Source organism: Centruroides sculpturatus, unplaced genomic scaffold (assembly GCF_000671375.1).
Source record: "Centruroides sculpturatus isolate CEXI.00-Female unplaced genomic scaffold, Cexi_2.0 scaffold196, whole genome shotgun sequence".
In the NCBI taxonomy this organism is placed as follows: domain Eukaryota; kingdom Metazoa; phylum Arthropoda; class Arachnida; order Scorpiones; family Buthidae; genus Centruroides; species Centruroides sculpturatus.
Genome location: NW_019384362.1, coordinates 783,683 through 809,866, shown reverse-complemented (window position 1 = coordinate 809,866; position 26,184 = coordinate 783,683). Strand labels below are relative to the sequence as shown.

At 29.9% G+C, this 26,184-nt stretch overlaps 1 protein-coding gene across 3 annotated transcripts in view; it reads right to left on the bottom strand.

The window, feature by feature from the left end:
• Nucleotides 1–884: 884 nt before the first annotated feature.
• The window catches only part of LOC111641434, a 164,566-nt gene continuing 139,266 nt past the window's right edge, over nucleotides 885–26,184 (bottom strand). For all 3 annotated transcript variants that reach the window (XM_023387603.1, XM_023387616.1, XM_023387611.1), the window contains exons 4-5: nucleotides 1,322–1,397; nucleotides 885–1,248 (exon numbers count right to left, since the gene is read on the bottom strand). In XM_023387603.1, the coding sequence (XP_023243371.1) occupies nucleotides 1,324–1,397 (74 nt within the window). In that variant the 3' untranslated portion in view covers nucleotides 885–1,248; nucleotides 1,322–1,323. The remainder of the gene's footprint in view (nucleotides 1,249–1,321; nucleotides 1,398–26,184) is intronic.

Below are 26,184 nucleotides of genomic sequence, written 5' to 3'. Positions count from 1 at the left end.
ACATTATAACTATACAGAATGTATCTAATAATATAGATCAAAAGATATAATTGCCATTGCAGCATATTCCATAGTTCATGCTTGTTTTTATAAATAATTTAAAATTTTTAAGCTATATGTATTTTGTCTCTAAAGTTAACAATATAAAATAATACAAATTTTATAATATAATAAATATTGAGAAGTTAAAAAAAAAAATGAAAAGAATTTATCTACTGGCAGTTTTATATAAAAGTATTAGAAATAATAAATATTTTTGATGAACATTTTCAAAATTACTTTGTCTACTAAAGGTTTTTGTTTAAATCCACGAAATACAATGGATCAGAAAAATTAAATATCCAAGCATATGAAACCTGAATCTGTTTGTCTTGAATGAATGTAAATATATTTTACAAAATTAAAGTTTCATTATAAAATACTTATAATTCTTTAATATAAATTTTAGAATTTCAAAATGCTTTTTTCAAATTATATTGTCTAAGGTTTTAAAAAGAAGAAAAAAGGTCGAAAAAGAAAATTAAAATAATGTAAAAAATTACATGAAATCTGAACTTTTGTTGGTTTCTAAGGATCTAAAAATACTTTGTATTGAGACGTGACCATATTTTCAGTTATTTTTTTACCTTTGTTAATACCAAATGATTTATATTATAGATATTATTAAAAAAAAAATTATCTCTACAATCAAATACCTTTTATATAATATATTACAGCACTATAAACATCTTTAATGCAAATAATAATTTAAAAATTCTCAAATTTCTACACAAATATCAGTAATTTGCATTTCTAATAAATTTTTAACTAACACTTTATTTGGCTTAATAATATATAGTCTATAATTGTATATATGAAATAAATTTGCATAACTGTTCATATAAAATATAGTTATTTAAATATATTATTATTTTCATTTATATTAAATTTTTTCAAGGCAAATTAATCTACAGCTTACTTCATTAGCTTCTGTTTTTATACAAGAATAATAATCAAAATTTTGCATAATTGAAATTTTGAAGTTGTTTAATAAATAATAATTGTTGCATATTTTCAATTTAAATAAGAATAACATGGGTTTATATTAAAATATAAATAAAATAATTTAAAAAAACATTCTTCAGTTATTTTTAAATTGAAAGTATTTACAAAAAGATTATTTTTGCTGGTAGTCTTTGGTATTCAAAATTTGGTTTTGTTATACATTTTTAGAAAAAATTCTGGAACATTCATCCCACTTGTTGCAAACTGTAAAAGATATAAAACAAATTTAAAATAAGGGGCAAAACTAATTTTCAAAATTTTTAAACAAATCACTTACTGTCAGAGATGTATAAATAGTAGTGCCAGCAGGAAGACAGATAGCATGTTTCTGTTAGAAAAATTCTCAATGTCACCTGAAAAAGAATTTGCCAATTAATAAATATAAAATTATTACACCAGATTTTGTTTAGCGTAAATACAAAATTATCATCATTTGGACTGCAATTTGAAAAAATTGTAGACCTATGTCGTCCGTTGTCTGTTCTTTCTTAATCTCCAGAACGGAGTTAGATAGATGAAAGTCGAGACCAAAGCTAGGGAGCAGGCGGCTCCGATTAACTATATACGAGCTTCTGATGCAATCCGGAAGTTACGTTATTTCAATTCGAAAGTTCCTCTGAAAGGAGATAGACGACCGGGACGACTCTATTACTAACAGGAAAGTACGATGTACAGGGGCAAGAAATTTTATTTTGTATCTATATTTTGCAATACTTCACAAAAGAGATTTCTATAGCAAAATTGTTTTAAAGTACAAAGGTTTCCCAAAACAATAGTATATTTAATAAAAGAATATAAATAGCCTACATTTAATGCCACTCAGACAAATATTTGTTTTCAATTTACTCCCTTTACGAATGTAGTGGATCCAATATCCTGCACTTACCAAAAAATATATTCTAGAACGGTTTGCGGAAACCCTATAGGGCTATAGTAGTTTCCGATTGTAACTTGAATCTTGTTCCCTACTTTTTTAAATTTATTGTTGGAAAAAGTGAAGAATTCACATGGATTAAAGTAGTGGCTCTAAATAGGCTGAGATATCAAAGCAATATCTTTCTCATAAAAATCTTTTGTGACAACAACTGAATGCGTGTAAGCATTATCATGATGAACGATAAAATATTTAAAAAAAAACGCACAATTCTGTGCAATATTTATTTGCAATATTGCGCAGTGACTGTTATATTGGGAATTCTTGTCTTTAAACAAGTTTTATCGCATCGTTGTTCATTTTTCAAATCCATTGTTAACAAGACTATGCAGAGGAATGCAAATTTTAAAACTTTTTCATTTGTGATTGCCCTGCAAACAAGAGGTCCTTTTTTACGCCCATTATGGCTCCCTAATGCCGATTGAAAAAAAAAAAGGTCAATGGAGCTAAAAACTTTTTTTAGTTCTTCATACTGTGGACACTAAGAGGGTCTTTTTAGCAAGCCAAACATTGGGATGGCCGGTGGTGAGGAATGAGGTCCGACATATCCAGACCGACTATTCCCGAAGAATTCCTAGGTTTTTCGACCCGGACCTCTAGAGCTGTAGGCTGCCGAATTCGTTTAGAGTCCGAATTCGATCCCGGACCTCTAGAGCTGTAGGCTGCCACCTTAATTAATTGCTCGGCCATCCAGCCGGCAGTGGTGGGTTATAATAATCACTGATCACTAGTTGGTTCTTGGTTCATGCCTGACAACGGGCTGGCCGCGTGAATTTTTCAGATTTTCTTCACGTCTCTAACATCTAAATAGGAGCCAATTTCCCGTAAGAAGTCCTCCTGTAAAACATCTCCACAGCAGATCTCTCTCGTGTTGTTTGCCTTATCCCATCAACTTAATCCAACCAAATTACGCCCGTTAGGGATTTGGTCGGACCTCATTAGAGACTATGGGTGATGATGGATGGGCCCTTCATAATTTTACTCTACTCATGCACGAAATTTTCCGAACCGACCGGGATTCAAACTCTTCCAGGGCGACGAGCTATTTTTAAGGCCTCAGTCATTCGGCCGTCTAAGATCTAATAATTTGCACACACAACTTAATTACTAAAGTTCTAGCAAGTACAAACGGTGCCAATTTTAAATAAGTTGTTTTGGGGCAACCTTTGCATATTATGTTAATAACATGCCTTAATAATCATTAGCAAAAATAAACTAAACGATTTTAAAAACTTGAGTCAAGTCTTACATGCGAAATCGATTCAAAAACTAAACTGTTTTCTTTTTTTATGAAGAAGTAATCTTTTAAGAATTGATTTATCGTTTGATTTACATCTTTCGTGTATCCTATTTCATATTTCTATTGGTTCAATATTCTCACGAATTGATAACAGTTTTTGTTCTTCGATCATCTGAACTCCGATTCAAAAATAAATCGTGTTTAGACGTCTTCAATCATTCTGAATAGAGAATGTCACGAAACACAACAGATAATAATAACAATTTTTAATTCTTTTCGTCCATATTGAACGAAAATCTCTTCAACTCTACTTCCTCACGTCATTTTGTTGGTAGACAATACAACATGTGCTGCCTTTTGAGTACTGTACATGTTGCATGGTTTAATACTTGAAATATACAGTACATTTATCTTCATATAATTTAATTGAATAATAATGAGATTTAGTGAATTTTTTTTCAACTTTCTCAATAAAATCAAATAAATATACATCTAAGAAGGATGAGGTGATATTCAAAGTAGTGTTTTTTCAATATAACGAAGAATAACAACAACAATAATGCCTTTTATTGAATTTTCAGTATCATCATCAATGTACTAAAACTAAATTAATACAATACACTGATTAATATAGACTTTTTTTCTAATTTTAAATTTTATTGCTGATATTTTTTCTAATAAACGAAATTTCTGTACTAAAACTAAATTAATACAATACACTGATTAATATAGACTTTTTTTCTAATTTAAAATTTTATTGCTGATATTTTTTCTAATAAACGAAATTTCTGTATTAATATGTAAATTTTGAATAATAGTTTTATCAGAACATTATAAAGTTATGAATGCTGATATATATCTGCATGCTTTGAGAAATAATTAATTAAAAGATATTTTAAAAAGCGATAATAATAATAATAATACTTTTATACATACATGTATAATGAGAAATTATTATCTATATAACTAAATTTTGTATTTAAAAAAAAAGATATAATTAATTACTTTCAAGCAAAAATAAAAGACATTGTTAGTGAAATATAAAGCAATATATCGTCTCAATAGTAACGACGCTCCTAGATAATCACGAATGGATAATCAATGATGATTCTATAAAATCAAATAAAATATTTTTTTGCAAAGAATATGTTATACAAATTATTTTAATATAATTCTTAATATAATCGTTTCAATAAAATATAATTGCCAATATATAAATTACCTAAGTTCCACTTTTCGACTGATACTGAGGAAGAGATAGACATCACTTTACGTAAACTTAATCAAATAATGATACATTATATCTGGATTTCATGATGAATTGCAATAACATATAACATTAATTTGTAATATTTTCATATAAGCCACTAAATCATAAAAGATTCATAAACGTTGGTGTTTAAATTATCAAGAATTATAGTTAAAGTAAGAAACAATTACTTTTCGGAAATCATTTATAGTTTTTGCTGATTCTGTTGAAAATCATTAATAATTAATGGCTTTTTTAAGTATCATTCGTCTTCTAAATGAGACAAATAACATTTTATATTCGCAATGGAATCAAACCTTCATTATTATTATTATTATATCTGTAATTAGTAAGATTTTTTATATATATAATTAATTATTAAGAATTCATTTTCACGTTGAAAAGATAAAATTCGACTCAACACGAACAGATTATCTCAATATATAAGAAATTATTTCTTCACATAATTTGTAATATTTTATATATTAAAAATCTCAGCCCGTCATTGTGACAATGTCACAATAAAATAAGTTTTGTTATTTTTTATATTAAGATAATTTCCTAAAGAATAAATTTCCGGAATGTTTTACGTTCATATCATATAGCAGATAGAAAATCAAATGTCTTGCTGTAGCATTGAATGAATGTCCAGAGGGTAAGATAAATTTTTTGATAGTGGGAGACAAATTCGTGGTTAAATTATGTGATAAGATATTGTTAAAATTTGCCCATTTTTATAAAGTAAATGTTTAAAATTCATGTTAGAAGTATATTTTTTCAGTGTTTAATTTAATTAGTAGTACTTATAACCCTATAATTTTTTAGATCACACCCACTAGTCAATTTTTAAAAAAATATATTAATTTAAACTCATCTTACCATAATGGACAGATTTTTCCGTTTTATAGTTTCAGTCGAAAGTCTGAATTATTCATGCAGTTTTATAAATTAAATATTGCATCATATAGAAAGTTGTTACCTTAAAATACTTATAAATAATTAATAAAATCAAGTAGACTTTGGTAATTTAGATTCTTGTCGTGTCGGAAATTGTAAGAATAGAACTCAATGGGAAATGCCAATGATTTATTTTTGGTACAGTTGTAACTCGTTATAATCGTTCCCAGGAGAATGATTACAATCGTCCACACTCGGCCATAACAACGAAGGAGTGTGTTATAAAGTGTCCTTAATACTCTTGGCCTATGCCAACGAAGTTTCCTGAAATGCATACATAAAGTTTAATTTCATTAAACTTAAAATCACATTTTATTGATCCTTTGTTAAATAAGCAAACTTTAAATCTATCGACTTCTAAACGAATATTAGAAGTATAAATTAAGAGAATTATTTAAAAAAGCATACTAATAGGATTTTTGCTATTCATGTGATAACATTGCAAGCAATTAGGGCGCAATACCTAATTTTCTCCTATTTTATAGGTATCTTTGGCATTCCAACCAGTAATTGTCTATTGCTGTGTTTATTTCTTGAATAATGTTTGTGATAGAAAGAGAAAGATTTTGTCGTTTAAACATTTTTCTAGAAATATTTAAATTTTGTGAGTTTATTTAAAGAGATATTTGTAATTTTTTCTTAGTTAAAAGAACCAGACATTTCTTTTTATCAGTTATAAAAACTATTTACCAACCAACAAAACTCGCGGCTCCTTCAAATACATCAAAGATTTTTGTTCAAATAAAAAATGAAAGATTAATATCTCAAAATATAATGTTATGTAAATAAATAGAGTACAGCATTAAAATTAAGGCTATAAAAGATAGATTTGAATAAAAACATTAATTCAATTTCTATTATCAAATAACAGTAAAAATCCTATTACGTTTCGTATATTGAGGAGATCAGTAAAATCGTCAGAATAATGGAATAGCATTACTGTGGATACAAGCATGTGGTAGACGAATGATCAAAGGATGCTTTAACAATAGAGTAGATATAGGGTAAACATTGTCGGTAAGGATAGCAAGAAATTCTAACAAAAACCATACAAAGAAAGATCGTCTGTGGTAGATTTTCTACTAAAGCAGATATATTCTCTGGAAATATTCAACAGAAGAAACCGAGTCCCATTTCCGATTTTCCGACTCAATTTATCTTTGATCCACGAAAATGTTAAATACATTCTTTCCGTATACCGTTATATAAATATATAAGGCATTGTTATGTAAGCATAACATCTCTAGCATACTATAGAAATGTTTTATTTGTTTAAAATCAATCACGTACGATAAAAATGAAAAAAGTAGGTTGACAGAATTGGCTACAGATTGTCAAATATTAGATATATTGATGCTTCTCTGTGCTATAGAAATTCTTTCCATTGTTTTAAGTGTCAGCGAGTTAAAATTCCCAGACGAAAACAGGAAATATATTGAAAATCAAACTTATAGTAAGTGGAAAATGAAAGGGGAAGTTGTCAAACAAAGGTTGACAAAGAATAAAAGAAATCTTTTGTAATCTTTAAAGTGAGAGTGACACAGACACTTTCCTCATCACCTGCAACGATCACAAGCATCGCTTGGCAACACTCGATCAGTTCTTCAATTGCCCGTGTTCTTTCTCCTTTCATTTTTTTTCCTTTCTTTTTTTTAACTCGCTTCTCATATTCTTTAGTTCAGACAATAAATTCGAGTTGCCACTTGGAAGGAGCAACTGGCTCCATAAAACCCAAACGAACAAGTAGATGCTTTTAGCAGGGGAGAATACATTAGGAATGAAAGAGTCGTGTTCGGAACTGGCCAAACTAAATCCGGCCACTCGAAACGTCGGGGCGAATGTCGTCATTTCCGGTTTGGCTCGTCTCGGTAAGTGACGTCATTTCCGAATACAAGACGCAGAAGGGGAAGAAATAAAGAAAAGCAGTACCGGAGTACATCCATCACCATACTGTTCGTTGACAGCTGTAAAATAAAACCTATTCGGCCGGAAGCGGCAGATAGATGCACCGAGCTAAGTGCTCTTCTTTCGATAGAAAATGGAAGGATTCTGCACACCCGCCTACCGGAAATCACCTAATTAAGAAAAACTGTACCGTGGGAACGAGTAGACAAAAAAAGTGGAAGAGAAAAACTGCGATTAAATGCGAAAAAATCTGGGGGTGAGCCACCTAATGTAAAGATTATTCAACTACAAGAAAAGGACAATCATGGCCGCCGTCAAAAATCCCGTTATGTCGTTTTCTAACCGTGTTAAATCGGTCGGAGGACCATCTCTGGCCGTTATTTATAAAGGCTAAGAGGAGAAATTCGGTTTGTCTTTGTTGTTAACATAAAATCGATTTCTTATTATCGAGTTATTAAATGTAGGGAAGGGCGAAGGAATACCGTTTTAAAGGTTCGATTCAATTTATTGGCAAATATTTCCACGGACGAAAATTGCCTTCAATTTCCAACCACGCTACTTTAAACATATTAATGTTAAAGTGGAAAAAATCGGTAAAGGATTTCTATTTTATATAGAACTATATTTCCACCTTAAAAATGTCAACTTCCTTTAGGTTTAATGGACAAATTTTCGTATCGATAGAAAATTGGATTTGATTCGGTAAATAACATAAAAAGTAGGAGGAGAAGGGAAGAAAAAAAATTATATAAGCAAAATTCCACAATTTCTTTTTTATTTTTTTCGTCGATACAACCCGATATCGTAACGAAATTGGACATTTGGAGCTTTCATTGCATTTGCGCTTTTTCTGCAACTCGATTTTATCTGTGTTGGGCACATCCAGTTGGACCATTCAAATATTCGTTGGATGTTTAACCGAGATGATGTCACCAGAGGGAAGTAATGCTTCTGTAGAGAAATTTATTACTATATTGCTGATCCTATTTTTGTGACACTGCTCTAGGAAATAATGCTGAACCAATAAAATAAACCGGAATCATTTCCCACGACCGAATATTCAGATGGAATTGGTAATTGTATAACATTTCGGAGTGGTAAAGCTACCGTTCCTTAAACAAATAACCGATTGCTTTTGAAATATTGTTATTCCTCTTTTAAAATACTGCAAGAAAATCCTCCTGAATGAAGCAAAAACTTCTTCCTTCAGGATGCTTCCTCCATATTTTTTTCTTTTACCATCAACTATTATGATTGCTGTTAAGAGAAATTCTGCTTAAGAATAAATTAGTTAATATAATTATAATGTTGTTAATATTAAAATTTCCCATGATAATTTCCGTGATAAAATAGCTTAATCTTCTAGTTTTAAGAAATAATTAAAATTTATTCGGAGATTAATTATCCCAAGCTTCGAGTACGCTGGAATGAAAATGGTTAAATTATTCTATTTTTGATAAATTAATGTTTCGTTTATATTAAAATAATATCTTAATAATAAAATATAATAAATTGTTTTAAATCTGGCCAATATTTTTTTTTCCTTTCTTTTAAGAGTAAAACAAGTAAAATCAACCTCAGGAACTATGCATTAATAACTGAGATATTACATTATTTTTTTTACCGTATACGTTTAAAAAATTGATCAAATCAAACTTTTAATATAGAGTAAATTAATAAACAACCGCTTATAAAGTTATTTACGTTTAACACGCAAAGCCATCGATTTAACGTTTTGCTAGTGTATAGTTTTCTATCGAATAAATATCATAAATCAAACATTACGCATTGATTAGCTTTAAAGTTTTATTCGAGTTTAAAAGTTTTTTGATCAAAAATAGCAGAAAGTTGGACTAAATATTCTAAATTTTTATTTTTAAAAAAAAGAAAATGTTTTTAAATAATAAATAAATATAAAATGTTCGGAATGGCAGCCTGGTTATCCGGATAACCAAGCCGCGAACTCCTAAGTATGATTGATTGCAGTTGTAACGACTGCGCTTTTAACTCGACCAAATTTGATTTTCATCAAATTTATGGCTGGAGAGATGCGTTCACATTTAACAGAAAATAAAAAAAATATATATATATTATGTAAAACGGAACAGAAAATTATAATTATCCTTTTCGTAAATATTTTTTTTTTCCTTCCTTTAAAGCGCTTAATATTGTTAAAACATCTGGGGATAGTCGTTATAACGACGAAGTTTATTTACATTATACGCAAAATAATACGTTATATCGAGGTGTACGTAAGTCGTAACTAAACAAAAATCGCTCTTCTGTTAAGGAAGTGTTATATAGATGCTTCTGTTGTAACGAAATTCATTTTAATTGTATTAATGGTTATATAAATATATACAGTACTTAATTCGACTTACGCCAATTGAAATTTAGTACCATCCTTTATAAGAAATAAATATCAGTAAATAAATATTGGATTTAACTGTCGGTTAAGTTTTCATTAAACGTAGAAAATATCTATATTTACACGTCAAATATAAACAGAATTAGATTTTTTTGTCGTGCCAGAGACAGATAAGCCAACCTGACAGATGATTAACAGATAAACCCATCTGATAGATGGCATTTAAAGTGTCGTCCGTGACAGTATATATTGTGGATGTCATCCAAGCAGATATAAATAATGTTATCATTGAAAGAGATACCGGATGATATATCTTGTTTGTGTTTAGAGTTATTCTACAATGTGCTTATAATTTAACTTCTTAAACGTTACCGATTACCAGATATACATTTATAACTGTCAATGTATGGACTATATCTTGTATTCTGAATGATATCTTTGTCAGACATTATTTAGGATTTAAACTTGTTTCTTGAAGAAAGTATTATTGTAGTGAATAGTTTGAATTTACCTATTAACCTTTCGATTAAATTTTAAGCGATTTCTCTCTTAACCAGAGCAATTTAAATAATCGTTTCACCTGAGAGCACTCCTAGTTTGCTGTTGTTTAGGTGAGGTTAAGGAAGTCAAAGTTAAATGCTCTTGAAGTATTCCCAATTTTCACACCAAGTAAGTTTAATTACTGTAAATTAATAAGGTATGATGAGTTTAGAGCATAAAATTATATGACAACTTTTGCTACTTACGCAGAAATATATTTGAGAGTTAATTTAGAGTCACTTCGTAAGATCCGTGTAATGAATACCAAATTGTTAGTTACAACTACTCTAAATGTATGAGTTATTTGTTTGGTAACAGAAATTACTCAGTTAAACTTTAAGATTTCGACCAAGAAAATGGTGTTTTAGTTTATACATTCGGTTCGGATCTTGTTTTCACTTTCATCTGATCAATTTTTCTCTTGTTTGTTACACTCAAATGCTACAACAAACAGCAACCGGCTATGACTATAAACATAAATAAGACATTTTGAGATCATACAAGTGGTGAGCTAAGAGTTTAACCTTAGTTTGGCATTCCTGCGAAGTTGGAGAGAGCACGAATATCACGTATTATCTGTCAAGCGGATCGTGAGAAACGGTACTTATATGTAGGAGATGAAATGAGCTTTTACTTTAACCAACGATTTGAAATGGGATAGCTCATTGATCACTCGGACAGATATTATTGAAAAGTTTAGCCTGAGGGAGAATGACGACAGAACGTGACAGCAGTCGTGACGCTCTATCCCCAAGTGGGACTACTCATCGATGGATCTGACGTCACATCACTCTATACCTATTTTTTTATGAGAAATGAGACGTCAGTATGGCGTTATGGGCATTTTTTTTTTAATGAAAAGTTCGCATTTTTGTGCACCGTATTACGCTCATTCTTGGAAGAATCCCATTACTTATCCACAAGTATTCGTGTCAAAAATTTTAATTTATTTAAATAAAAATAATTATTATTATTATTATATTATCATTTTCATTCAATTATTCTTTAAAAAAAATACCCATTAATTTTGCGAATTAGCCATTTCGATACAATTATTCTATTATGTTGAATTTCTGAACTTGAGTTAAAGAACGAGTAAAAATAGCGGTTTTTAATTTATTATCGTATACGAAAATTTAAAAAATACGGAAAAGAGGAAAAAAAAGCTACAAAATTTAATTCTGAGAGCCGAGTTCATTGACTCCGGAGTCATCAGAAAGTTAAAATGCATCTCGTAGTTCTTCACCTGACATCATTCAAACAAAACTTGGCGACTAAAGAATAAAACGAGAGTGATAAAAGACGTCCTTTCTTCTATTCACAATCGTTGTATATTGTGTTCTTTAATAACAAAATACTCGGACGACTTTAGAAACATAATCATCTTCTAGAACAATGAAGATCTTATTAAGACCAACTAATAGTTTTTCTAATAATGGAATGCCAAAATATGGAAAATATTTCAAGAATATTCCGGAATAAGAAGACATAAACGATATTTTAAGAGAAAAATTATATTTATTACGTAAATAAATGGTTATTTATAAGTTTTAAACCATAAAAATAATCTTTGTTTTCGGAATTTAGAACCGTGGAGTGAAATTTAGGAGCATCAATTTAAGATTTACGGATTAAGATAGAGTAATAATAATCTAACTAGAGTTATGTACAAATCGATTGGTGAAAGGGAGAATAAATAAATAAAAATAAAATTGAAAATTGAAACATTCTGTAAAATTTGAAAACTTGACATCTGGTTTGAGTCGAGGAACTTTAAAAAACTTATCTATTTTTATTTCTTGGAAGATCTTTTGTTTGGGAATTGCAGAGGAATTTTACGATGTCGTGTCTCCTACAGAAGATTACTTGATGATAAATTGGAAATAAAACCATTCTCGCTGTATATTGAGAACGTACTGCAATCGTTTGTCAATAAAAATATTACTAAATATTATTATTGCTGCCATTTTTATTCCGAAACGTTGAAAACTTTCTTTAAAAAAATAACCCGAATTTCTTATCTCTTTTTTCTTTAGAACAAAAGAGAGAGCATCGAAATGTTAAATTATAGTCGACACTCGATTTTGTTCGAAATTCTAACGAAAAAAGATAAATTCCTCTTCCAATATCGTAATGTTATACAACTATTAGAAACCGGTAGATATCTTTTTTGGGGAGAAAGTAAATTAATTCAATACACACGAGGTTAGTATTTATAAAAAAAAAATCCTTTCGGAGAATTCTGTTTACAATATAACATGGACTTTATATCTACAGTTAGCCAGTAGATAAAGCCATATAACGGTACGAAAATATCCATAAAGTATAGAAAACAAGACGTAGAAAAAATATATACCTGTATAAGTTAATATTTCATGAAGATAAGCATCGCTGATACTTAATTTTCTGGAAGGAAATTTCGTAATATAAATTTTAAATGGTTTATTGTATTAGATGTGGATAAGAACAACACGTGTTGATAAGTAAATTACATCAAATAGGATCTTCTGAGACGTTTCTGAATACAAAATAACGTGTAAAAGACTGTAACCTGTACCTTCTCCATTTCGTCTTACAAACTTAACAAGATTGTGACAAAATGTCGTCGTCTCTTTTTACTTTATTTCTTTTTTTTCTACTTCTTTTCGGTCTCTAAAACGATGCTAGCTTCGTCTAAGCTCTATTTAATGAGCCGAACACCTGTGACTGTCATCATCTATTGATTAAGAAGCACTTTCACTCCACCACGCACTGATTTACAGATACACTTTATAAAACGCTAAATTGGTGTTCCTTTATATAATATAATTTCCATTCCATTTTTTAAAAGTTTATATATTTTATTCTATTAAAACCGGGTTTTACTTACGGATAATTCCTGATCAAATTTTTTAATAACTTTCCTTAACTCTTACTGAAAAAATAGGAAGGAAAAAAAAACAGAAGCTAATGAGATAAAGAGGAGTAATATGTATTGATAATCTTCTATTTAAAAAGGTTAATCTTTTAAGTAAATTATAGAATTTTTTCCGTTATAAATGGCTAAATTAACTAATTAAACTATTCGGGGTCAGAATAGGTTACATTTATTATTACTCTTATTAAGTGCCCTTTTAATTACTACTATTAGGTGGGTTTACATTATCTGCAGTCGATTTACAAACAACTTCAAGTAAATTACCTTCAATCAATTACATCCTGTAATTAACCGATGATTACTTCTTCCAATATTAGATTAATCAATCGAATCTCGACCCTTTCTTGATTTTTTTAAGGCTTTAATTCGCGTTGATACGCGGCTCGTTACTTATTCAAATGACAGAAAATCGGATGGATTTGGACTTTTTGATTCCATTTAATACAATTTTCTTACCCCAGATGGCGTTAGTCGACCGTGGGAGTAATGTTATGGCATACTGTATTATCGACGCCAAAAGTGCCATCATCATCATGGTCTTCGACAATTAAGTTGGGATTGTTACGGAAATATCGAATGACTGTTTTTGTGTCAATGACAAATGTGTCTGTGGAAATAATTAATTTCCTCTTCGGCTGTCAACACAATACCCTTCTTGTCCCTTGGGGGTCATATTTCGATCAAGAAACCAACAAAAGCATCGACGTCAGACCCACCAACGCGACTCCACTAACGAAAATGGAAATAAACTTATCTCCAAACCAAAGTTTTAATTCGTTTGTTTCAAATCTACGTCTAGAAATTTAAGAAATAAAAAAAAATGAAATAAATTAAAACGATTTTGTAAACGAAGTTTAAATTCTTCAAACGGAACCAAATTTTTCATTGTCCTTTTAACAAATTTCAAAAGTGTTTGCCTGAAATTGAATTTTATCCATTGTTAGTCGTTTCTATTGTCTCTGGTAAAGTAAAGAGAGATTCCCTTTCCGATATTCCAAATTAATTTAATTGTGTAAAAATACTCCCATTCGATAGCTTCATTTTTCCCAAATGTACTTCCTCCCTCTTGCAAAACTGAAACGTTCAGCAAAGTTTGATAGCTCGAAGCTAAACAGAAAAATAAATAAACAGAAAAGCAACAAATTTTCTTCTCAACCGATTAACATCCTCAAGCAAAATTTTATACCGAAAGCAATTTATTTGTTGCTACAGTTATTAAGAGAGAGTGTGTGTTTATAGCGTGTAAGTCGCCAGTTACAATTTATTTATATTCGTAAGAAAAAAAAATGTGTATAATAAGTTTATCAGATGACCCAGATATTATATTATCGATCGGTGTAAAAATGTGTGTTCCCGTATAAAATATTTGAAGAGAGAGAAGAGGAAAGGGGGAAGGGAAAAAAAGGAAATAAACAAGAAAAAAAGGAGCGCTTCACAGAAAAATGTCCATTGTGGAATAAGTTGGAATGTGTTACATTCCAGATGTAATTGAATGTTTTTCTTGACGCTTATACAACAACAAAAGCAGATAATAACTATAGACAACAATAGCAAAAGGTCTTAGAAATAGCAATAATATTTAGCTGGAAGTGAAGAGAAGCTAATTCTTCTTCCCAGAAAGTCAATTAAAATGATCGTGTTTATTAATTAAATCTAAGAATAAACCGCAAAATGAAATATTCTAATGTAAAAGGAATTAGTGGAAGAGTTTCGTCAGTCGAGATTCCAAAAGGTTTTATTAGTTTAAGAGGAATTCCAAATCAAATTTTGGTAAAATAGATTGAATTCTGTATCGGGTTGTATCACCAAATACCACTTTGATGTTTCGGCTTTAGAAAGCTTTCGGTTTGCAGCTGTCTTGGAAATTAGCATTTCCTGCATTTAATTAAAAATAATTAAGCCGTTTTGTCCTTTTAAATGGAAAGTTACAACAAGAAAAGTCTAAATCACAAATTCAATTTGTTCTCTTCTCAAAACCGGAAAAATATCGAACGATCACATTGATAAATTATCGTGGTTCCTATCGATTGTTATGGATGCTTTTCTCTCTTCTCTTTCGTTTGTTTCTGTAAACTTTATTGTTAACACGGCATCCCGGAAAATCATTCGCAACTATTAATTAATTAATAACCTTAATGAAAATATTTATCGATCCGCTTTCATCTCCAATGACGATTATCTCTAAATCTATCAAACTTTTCTAATCGTTTCCAGCATCTTCGTGTAAGAGGATCTTCTCGTCACCCAGCGTAAATGATGTATTATACGCCCTTCTTACAAGAAAAATTGCAATTAAAAATTTAATAGTAATTAAAATTTTTACAAATTTCAAATACAAAATATGATCTCGATCATGTTAATTAGATTTATAAGACAAAATTAACTTTATTTTTATTCCTGTAATTATATCAAAAACTGGAGAATGTCATAAAAACAGATTCAACTTCGAGTGGTTTTTAATGTGAAGTAATTAGTAAATTACATATTTTCTATCTTCTTTTTTTTATGTATTTTTTTTATTTTTAAAAATAAAATTTTAAGTTACTTTATGCTGAATTTCTGGATTAAATTTTTATTTACTCTATACAAACAGGGAATAAAATGTCGAGTTTTGTTTAATTAAAGATTGTAAAATTATTTAAAGTATAAATATAAATGAAAACATTCATGCAAATAATAAATGTTTATAATTTATTGTGAAAATTATATATTAAAATTAGAAATTTTAATATATAAAATGAAAAAAAAATAATCCGAATATCAAGTTATAAAGGCAGAAAGAGATGATTACTCCGATTTTCAATAATCGATATCAGCATTTGATCCTTCAAATCGATTTCTCAATGATATAAAAATATATTAATTCATAAATTGAAATATGTTTTAAATATTTATAAGTTTAATTATTTATAAATTTTCATTTTTTATGAAGATAATTGATCGAATTAACTAAAATAGCTCTTCTAAACGTTTAATTACATAATTTGAAATTCAGATTTTGCTCTTTAGTCAAGAAATATATATCTAGTTTTATGATCACTCAATTTATTTTGCTCAAATTTTGTTTCATAACACTTAATTCTACAAGTTTCACTCAAATTTGCTCAATTAATCAGTTACTTTTTCTCGAATTTTGCTCCACATTTCATCAATTTTTTTCTCAAATTTTGCTCCATATTTCATCAATTTTTTTTCTCAAATTTTGCTCCACATTTCATCAATTTTTTTCTCAAATTTTGCTCCACATTTCATCAATTTTTTTTCTCAAATTTTGCTCCACATTTCATCAATTTTATCTCAAATTTTGATCTACGGTCAGTCTTTAACAGCATATAATTTTCTTTTATGATCAATTTTACGCATTAATATCAATTAAAGTTGCATAAAGTTTGAGTTCGATTGACTCGATGATAATTTTGATACGCGAAAAATACATTAATGAGTAAATTTATAATTAACACTACGCATTCGGCAGAGTTCAGAATCTTGATTTATATTTAAGAAATTTAAATTTTTTTAAAAAAATAAAATTAATCAAAAATAAGATTCAAATCACGCTACCCAAGTAATCAAGAGAATTACAATATCCTATATAAACAATTACAATATTTATAAGATTTCTTGGTGAAATGATATTCAAGCCAGAATGAAGATTAATAAAAACAAAACCTGTTCTGAATTAATTTTATTTAAAATTTTTCATTTTTAAATGGAATATTAATCCATTTAAGTGCATAAAAAATTTAATTTATTCTTTCTTCTTCTTTCCTTCCTTTCCAAAATGCGAAACATCTTTTCGGCACAATAAATAATTTTTATTACATTAATATATATTTTTTTTTATTAAGACAGTTTTGAAAAAGTTTATTTCTTAATTTAATAAGAGAAATATGAAATCTTGAAATTACTCGTTTTGGTCCAAGAATCTTATCCACTAATTGCTTATTTTGAAAATGAGACATTCTTAACTTACTTCTTTCGACTTAATGGAGAAGAGCAACTACTGAATTCCCTCTTTTTTTTCTTAAATATAAATTTAAAGGAAAAAGAAACGCTCTTTTTACTTTATTCGTAGTGTAAATATACGCGCTGTTTGTTAAAAAATTAATGTATAAAATGGTTTAGAAACGTATATACAAATCTGATGGCGAAACCCAAGCTTTCTAATGATATTTTGCATTATTTATAAGGAGATTTTCGTTCAAAAATTGTAAATATCTTCTTTTCAAAGAGTTTTCTGAATGGCAAAGTGGCTCAATAAGACAAAATCCATAAAATAAAGCCTAGAATTGAGAACGTGGTCATCTACATGGCATATCTTTCCTATCGCATTTCTACGGATGAAATATAAATGTATGACGTTGTATTTCTCTACAATTACTGATCTTTTGTATCATTTTACTACAGATAAGGGATATACTTCTGACTGATCACGAATATATATAATTCATGACACTTCTGAAAACAAAAAGGGTATAGAAAATCTCACACGTTTGACTTATGGAGCCTGTAAAATATAACTCGATAAAACAGAGAATGATTTAAATATACAGCATAGAATATTAAGAAATTCAATTTATACAATCCGCTAATATTTTTATTCTGTGAATAGAACAAATTAGACGTCCAAAGTATTGTATGAGTTAGAATATAGTTAATGAGATAAGGGAATTAATAAAGCTTAGTACACTGTTCTTAGTAAGAATAACGTTATAAGCTTGTGATATACGTTGCAATTTACAAACAACAACACGACTATAATTTATCTTAGTCTCATATACTTTATAAATTATAAGAAATATGTTGAGTAAATAGATTACTCGGAGAATAATTTTATTATTTTGCTAGAAATATTCTATCAACTTAAATTTCCATTAGAACAATTGCGTTTGTTTCATCTTGTTAATTTTGACATTTTATAGTTGTACCAGCTTGGAGATAATTAATAGTGTTATCTATAATCCTAATCCTGATTAGAAAACTCGACTGACAACGCGGGTATCCCTTCCATTCGAAAGATTGCGTGAAGACAAGGCACAAATTCTTTCAAACTATGCTAATGATGCGGTTAATGCCGAATTTTATAACCTTAAGTGCCTTTTATAGCTATAAATACAGATTATAGCTGAAAAGGAAACCGTGTTAAGTGAATTTAGTTTTTGTTTAAAGGAAACGAGTGAAATCCTGTACTTTAATCTCTTCCAGAACTTCATCACACGCTGTAGATAAGCATATGCCAAAAGTTGGTGAGAAATTAACTATGGAAAACAGATCAGAAGTTTAAAAATAAAAAATAAAATCTTTTCGGCATTCGACATTTTCTTCTTTCTTTTTTTCTGAATCTGTTCATTGCCAAAACGGTCACAGGACAGATTTCTAACTTCAGAATAGTATAAGAACTTATCTCTAATCGTCCTATTCCTTAGAAGACTGTCGTAAACAGATCGATGGCATAACCTTCAAAAACGAGGCAATTTTTCTCACGTAAAAAAATTGAGAAAAAATATTTCAGCGAAGTAGATTTAACACTTTCCTTCTTTTGTCAGCCATGTGACATCCTGACAGCAGTCTGTCTTTCTTAGAAGGCTCTTTCATCTTATTTTTAGTTTTCACTACATTGGAGAAACTAATATTTACCTAAAATAGATAAAATGTACGTTCCATTGCATGAAAACTCTGCAGTAAAGCACTTAATATATGATCGATATCGGGTAATGAATAGCATTTCTACGATCTAGATTTATTTTTCAATTCATTTTAGAAGAGTTTGTTTTTTCCTGAATCTGTTCGCCCGTTTCGCCCGTTGTAATTTCATAAGTCGCGTGTAGGGTTTAATTGGGCATTTTGTTAAATCGTTGTAAATGAAAATCCCGACATTTTAGACGATAGACGAGGGTAAAATGTTGACAGTTATCTTCTCTGTGCAGATTTCATGGAAAATCCACCCTAGAATATTTGTAGTTTTAATCCCATTATTACCATACGAAGATTCACAGAGTGGAAGAAGATTAGGAAAGTGGGCAGAGTAGCGTTGTTGCAGCAAGAGGTCCCAGTTTATCTGACTGCTGTCAAACTATGATAAATTGTCTGTAGGCCTCCTGCGAGTTTATCGGTCAGGAAGCCATACTCGGTACAAAACGAAATTTTCTGATAAACCTAGTGAATCTACTTCTTATCCCGAGTTCTATTATACAGTCAAGTGAGAACCGACTTGTGGTAGAAAATGTTAAACTTCTGGTCGTGATAGCTGCCAATCATCTTTTGCATTTTCGGTAAACTTATAAATACAATTTCGAACAGGAAAATTCCACAAATTTCAATATTTTTCTCCAACGTATTTAATATCGAATACGAGTTTGATCCGTGCCCTTATTATTCTATAGAAAATTTTTATTTTTAATTCGAATATATTGGTATTGGCCAGAGGGGCGAATTATAATTATCGGGAGAGAAAACTTTTACTTAATGATTTCGGAGAAGAAAAGCATCCAGTTGAGCTTCACCTCCCATTAAAGATACTAATGGGTGTTTGTAAAGTATCCGCATGGAGATAGACCATCGATCACAGTTTAGCCACGATGCAAATCGATTGTTGACTGGTCTAACCGTGGATTTCCAGAGACTTATGATTCAAGTAATCAGGACATCATCTAACTGTGAACACAGTTCGGGGATTCAAAGCCATTCAAGGACTTAATCCTGCTAACGTGCAGTACAACCTTAAGCTTAATGATAGAACTAACGGATCATTTGGCGAAACGGTTGATGTCTGCAGAATGACGAAAGGAGGGGGTAAAAAAATAAAAAAAGAAGAAGAAAGATTTCTTTCGATTCTTTTAGCAGTGTTAAGAAAAGCAATTTGTTAAGTCGAGGAACTTTTTCTTTCCACACCAATTCTTAGTTACAAACAAGAACCTAACTAAAGGATAAAATATCGTTCTATATTATTAACTGCAGTTTTTTTATCATGTTCTAAAAAAGAAATAAAAGATTCTCATAACAATGGAACCGTCAATCAATTCAGGTGGCTTTTCCCACGCTAGTTGCTTCTTCGGCACCAAATTTCCGTGAAAAAAAATCCTTAATTATCGAATGATTCAGAATAGGAAAAATATAAGCGAGATGTTAATTCCTACTAAAACAAGAATCCTCTATTAATTTGTAATTTATGTATCTGGCTAATGATGATTATAATAAGACTTAATTGCATTCTATTTTAAATAAACAACCGGTAATTAATGTAAACAATTCTCATTAAATTACTTCATTATCCATATAACTTCCAGAATATTAGAAGATAGAATTGTTACGGTAAAGAAAAGATTCGATAAATATTGACATTAACTTAAAATCTTGATGATACCAAATAATTTTAAGTAATTTAATATCTCATATCCAAGTCACTAGTAAGTAACCACGTTTCGTCTTGCTTCCTAATTATTAAAGTAGTCGTAAATAAATAAGCTTCTCTTTTCGCAGAGATTCGTAAGAATCATTTGTAGAAAAGCAAGTTAAAATAGCGTTTTATACAATGAGGATTAAAGTAGAAATTAACCAGATAAAGTCTTAAACATGGTGAATGGTGATCTTGGTGCTGTTGAGGCGTTTAGACCGATAATTATCAAGCTCCTGAAAGATGGAACAACACGTTGTAAACGAGGAATTAGCTCTTTTATGTGCATTTCAATAATTCACACTGCATTAATTTTTGATCGTTAATAAACTTTAACAGAGATATAGTTTAATATTTTAAAATTAATAACATTGGCCTAGCTTATCTGAAGGGGAGTAATTATCCTTCAGGGAGCCAGGTATAATGTTCGGTCAAATCTCTGATCAATTTTTTTTCTAGTGGAAATCATTTTGGTCAGTAAATGTAATACAATCACTGCAGTCAACCCAACATGAGTGAATTACCGAGCACTCCTACGGGATTTTGCTACGTGACACAACCAATCAATACAACGTGCAGACATTACTCCTTAGTAAAGCTAAACTGCTTTACATTGCTTCTTCAGAAAGACTTCCCGCATCGATATTTATTCTAAATTAGAAAAACCCAAACTGCTATTTTTAATACTTTAACTAAATATTTCGATTTTGAAATAAGTTTTAAAGTAGAATTTCTTAAGCTAATTGAATTATTCTCTTTTTTTTTTCTAAATCGGGTCATATCCTTTCTACATTTTAGCTGTTGGCTGAGTGCAGAAATCGCTATTTTTTCGATCTTAAAAAAGTTAAATCGATAATTAGCATCATTCCCGACTCGATATAATTATGTAAAGTTTTCTTTCTTGGCAATTTTCATTCGTTTCATCCATCCACGCAATTGGAATTTGCAATAAAGCCAGTCTGTTGAATAAGTGACCAGCCTTCATCTACCAAGCTGTTATTGACAGATGTAATTACTTGCTGAGTACTTGAATACTGCCAACGTCAAAACATTTCGCTAGTAAAAGTGAACCACAGATTTATCTTGGAAAGGAAATTTTACCACAATCTACTCCATTGGAAATTGTTCTCTCAACGTCTTTATTCTCTCTTCTAATTTTAACCGAATATAAGTGATTACTCGACTACAAAATTCCTAACACAATTTCCTTTTGGAATTGCTTTATATGTAATTTCCTATGACAGTTTAACTCGTTACTGAAGTTTCTTTTCATGTAAATTCTATAACCAACAAGAAGTAACGCTATAATCTTCACAAGAATGATATTCTTTTGCCCATTTCTATGCACAATGTTCTACCTGTAACAGGATTTCGAATAGTTAGAAAGATGAAGGGAGTGTTATAAAAAAAAATTATATATATACGGTAAATTAGATAACCGAAACAGAATTCGATCAAACGTATAGAAATGGTTATCAAAATTCAGTCGAGAATCAAACTGGCGAAATAAAAATCTACTTGTTCATTCTTTCCAACTAAGAAAAAGTCTTTACAAAGAGATCGGAGTAAAGAAAAAAAAAATGCTAAGCACGAATTGAACTCACTAACAGTATTTTGTAAGAAGAACTTCATTCTTTACAGCTACTTGGTTTGTTATGCTTTTCACAACAAAACTAAGAACGTCGATCAAGTACGGGAACAATTGAAATTCCATCCTCTGTTTTCTTTCCTGTTGTGTCTAGTGGTTTCCACTTCAGTATTGACGGTCAATTTACGACTAGGTAGTGCCGAGAATGGATTCGGAGTTTTCTATAGTGTTGATGGCATTACGTTCTTTGTGCCTTCTCTCTTATGCCTCGCGTTTGGCCATAAGAGGCAAACAACTAGATTGTCTCGCTCGTTCCCAAGAGGTGAAAGCTGGATTGGGCTCTCGGGTCGTACAATGATTTTACTGTCTTCGAATAATGTACAAATAGTAGATTCCTATCCAAAAGGATTATTTTACGTTTTCGAGTAGTTATTTCGGATATGTCATAAGCGTTTCCCTATCTTTTTATACCTCTACAAATTCTCAATTTTTTCTCTCCGCAAACACAACCATCTGAACTTTTATTCTGCAGCTATTTTGCAACACTTTATTCTTATTTTACCGTGTTATTGCGAAGTTAAACTTAGTTACAACGTATTTATTTTATACTATATTTTAATACTTATTTATAAGTAGCTATTATATTTAACAGGTACAAAACCTTATTTAAAAATTTTTACACTTACTCTTCTTGGTTCTTTCGCTTAAGAAATGCTTAAATTATGTCGAATTCGTTCAAAAAACAACAGATAAAGTTAGGATTTATAGTTTAATGAATATGTATTGTTTATATATTTTACGGTAGTATTTCTGGCCTCTTTTTAAGATAGTAGCTCCCTTTTAATGTACTGGAAGACGTCACATTTGCCCATTTCCCAAATGCAATTCACTATTTCCCAAAGGGATTTTAGATCTATTGGTCAGGAACACACTTCTAGAGCATTAGATGCGATGAATGACTAAATTTTTTATATAAAATGAATCAGTTAAAGTATAAAAAGTGTTAACCTAAATCTATAAGTGTTTAATAAGATACATACGAGAAAAAACCAGAACTTTTTATAATCTTTACATGGAAAAAAAAAAGATGTATTGTGCATCCTGTACAAAGCGATGCAGTGCCGTTAATATGATATCATGAAAGCTCGTAAACATCTCGTTATAATTTTTTTTAGAAAGAAAAAAATCATTTTTGTTATTAATATGTTATTTTTTGACAGGTTGTGAGTCGCGAGGGAGCAGTATGGTCAACATCACGTTCTACCGCTTTCAACCTCCTAAACACGAAACATGTGCCAAGCTCGGTTGAAAAGATCAAAAAGGTTGACGATCTCGATAGAATACATCAAGTAAAATACACCCTTAGAACATTTCTTGTGCGTATAACATAATTTAATATTTACAAAAGTTTGGATTTACAGAATAAACATCAATATTTAGAATTAAAAACCATAAATTATTTAATTTTTACAGAATAATTAGAGCTGTAAACGTGTTACAAGCTAAAATAAATTACTGAAGTTTTAATTTTAAATTTAGTTATTTTCTCCCCCTCGAAGGATAGACAGGAAATTCCATTTTTAAAAGAGGAAAGACGGTGTTAGTATTCAGCATGGAAGAGAAATATAGGCCCTTAAGTCAGAAAGAGCGAATCAACAGCTGAGGTTGGTAGATGATAACGGATAGGAAGTGAGAACCAATTGAACGTCTCCTACATGGAAGACAAAGAATTTGTTCGGACTTTGAACCCAGATATATGCCAGCGACATAAAAATTCCTCAACTGTTTCTCAACTTATTCAGTTCACAATTCTTTTGCTTTCCACGCGTGGAATTGGCCCGGATGACAGAAGAACGGAAGATTCATACAGCTTTGGGTCACGCATTATTAAACGTGTAAAGTCACGTTGCAGTGTGACAGAACCGCGCTACTAGTCATGATTCATTGTGTCGACGTTGCTGCAAAGCGACTTGATTTAGTAATAGTACCTCGTATCAATTACAGTAAATACAATATTTTTCTTTGCTACAATGGGATTTATTACAAGAGGGAAACCGATTTGGTTTGGAAAAAAAAACTTTTATTTTATTTTGAAATTCTTGTGCGTGAACGTCTCTAACCGCAACGCAATGTTTAAAATCGAAATTTTCTCATTTGAATAATAAAAATTAAATTCAAAAACGAATAAAATTAATAAAGTCGCTTGTCCAGAAACCGTTTCACGCACGAATGCTAATATATAATTGAAAACTATTTAGAAAATTATAGAGATGTTTGTTCAGAATGGCGTTATAAATTGTTCTGACGTAGATAAAACTTTTCAATTTTGATAACTTAAAACTTATTTCGCTTTGTAGAGGATATATATTTTTGCTGAAAATGTTAAGTTTCTGCAAAGCTAAATACGATAAGCAACGCAAAGTTGAGCAGAAAAATCTTTAAAAGATCTCCTGTACTCTTCTCCTCTGCATAAGTTTGATATTTTAACGTTAAAACTTTTGCAGTAAAAGCGAAATTGTCATAAATCACTTATACTCCGGAGAGTTATTACTATCCGTCATGTGCGCACTTTTTTTTCTTGATAAATGATTGTTTATCCTGCTATGTATTGTGACTGTAAAATAACCTTTTATTGCTCCCTTCGAGAATTGGGCACAGGATATGAATTTTTGAGGTTATTGAAGATGAAAATATTTCCGATATGAACTCTTAAAAAGAGATCGTAAATTCTAACGAGTTTCCAAAATATGTGTATCCGAACGTTCCAAGTTTCAGAACGTAGATAAAAAAAAATATGCAAACTTTCTTAATAAATTTTTATAAAATCCTGCTAATTTACTAAACATTTTAACTATTTAAACGGGTAAACTAAAAGTTAGACGAGTTTATATTCGTTTCAATAGATTAATTTAAGTAGAATAAACAATTTTTAAGTTATATCTCCAACATCCGGAGGCCATTCACCCGAGTAAAGTCACAAAATGAGACGTCTATGAAGTGCTCCGATGACGTTTGAACAAAATTAGAAAAGATGAGATCTGTCTGAAATGATGGGCCAGGTCTGTTTCATAATTGAAACAAAAGATGAAATGTCACGTTTGAAATATTACGCATCATATGGAAGTTTTTATTTTTAATGCATAAGTCCAAAAGGGATGAGGAGGATAAAGAAAAGAAAAGATGTTTTATGTCTGAAGCATCCGATCTCCTCAGCATCACTCGACAAATTCATTTCGAACAATCGAAATTTTTCTTTTATAAAAAAAAAAATTAACAGAATTTAATATAAAATTATTAAACATTTTAAAGATTTTTTAAAGAAAATTTTAAAAGGAAAACATCAGTAGATCGTTATTTTCAGGCAAAGTTCAAGAACGAATCTCAGCGAAGAATTACGATAAGGGAAAGATAAAGTAGAGATTTATGGAAAAATTTTATGGAAGGGATCATAAAAAGGTCATCAGCAAAGATTTTTTGGAAAGGATTAAGAATATAGGAACATAATTATAAAGAAGAATCTTAATGAATTAAAAAAGGAAAAAAAAAAAGAAAAGTATTTATCAACTGAGAAATTTTTAATCAGAAACTTAAAAATAAAAACACGCGATTATACAAAAATGATTAAATTATTATGGATTAATTACATGATTAATTTATTTTAAAAAATACTCACTTTTAATTAATTAAATGTAAGTTATTTCATTAATTAATAATTATATCTTACGATCACTTAATTACAAATTAAGTCATTTTTATTCATTTATAAACGAAACTGAAGTCGTAAACAAATTCTTAACTTGTTTAATGCATTTCTGATCTTGACAGCTCTTTCTATTAGAGGAAAGAAGGGGGAAAAAAAGCAAGTGAATACAAAGTTGGCGTCGTTAGACACTCTCCTTGTACATTCGCATGTTTGCAAAATAACAACTCCTTTGAGATAATAGAGAGTTACTTAGGAACACATTAGATAAACAAACCGTTAAGTTCGAAATGAATCTTCATTGCTTCCTAGAAAATGACTCAAATTTATTGATCGAAAATTTATTCGC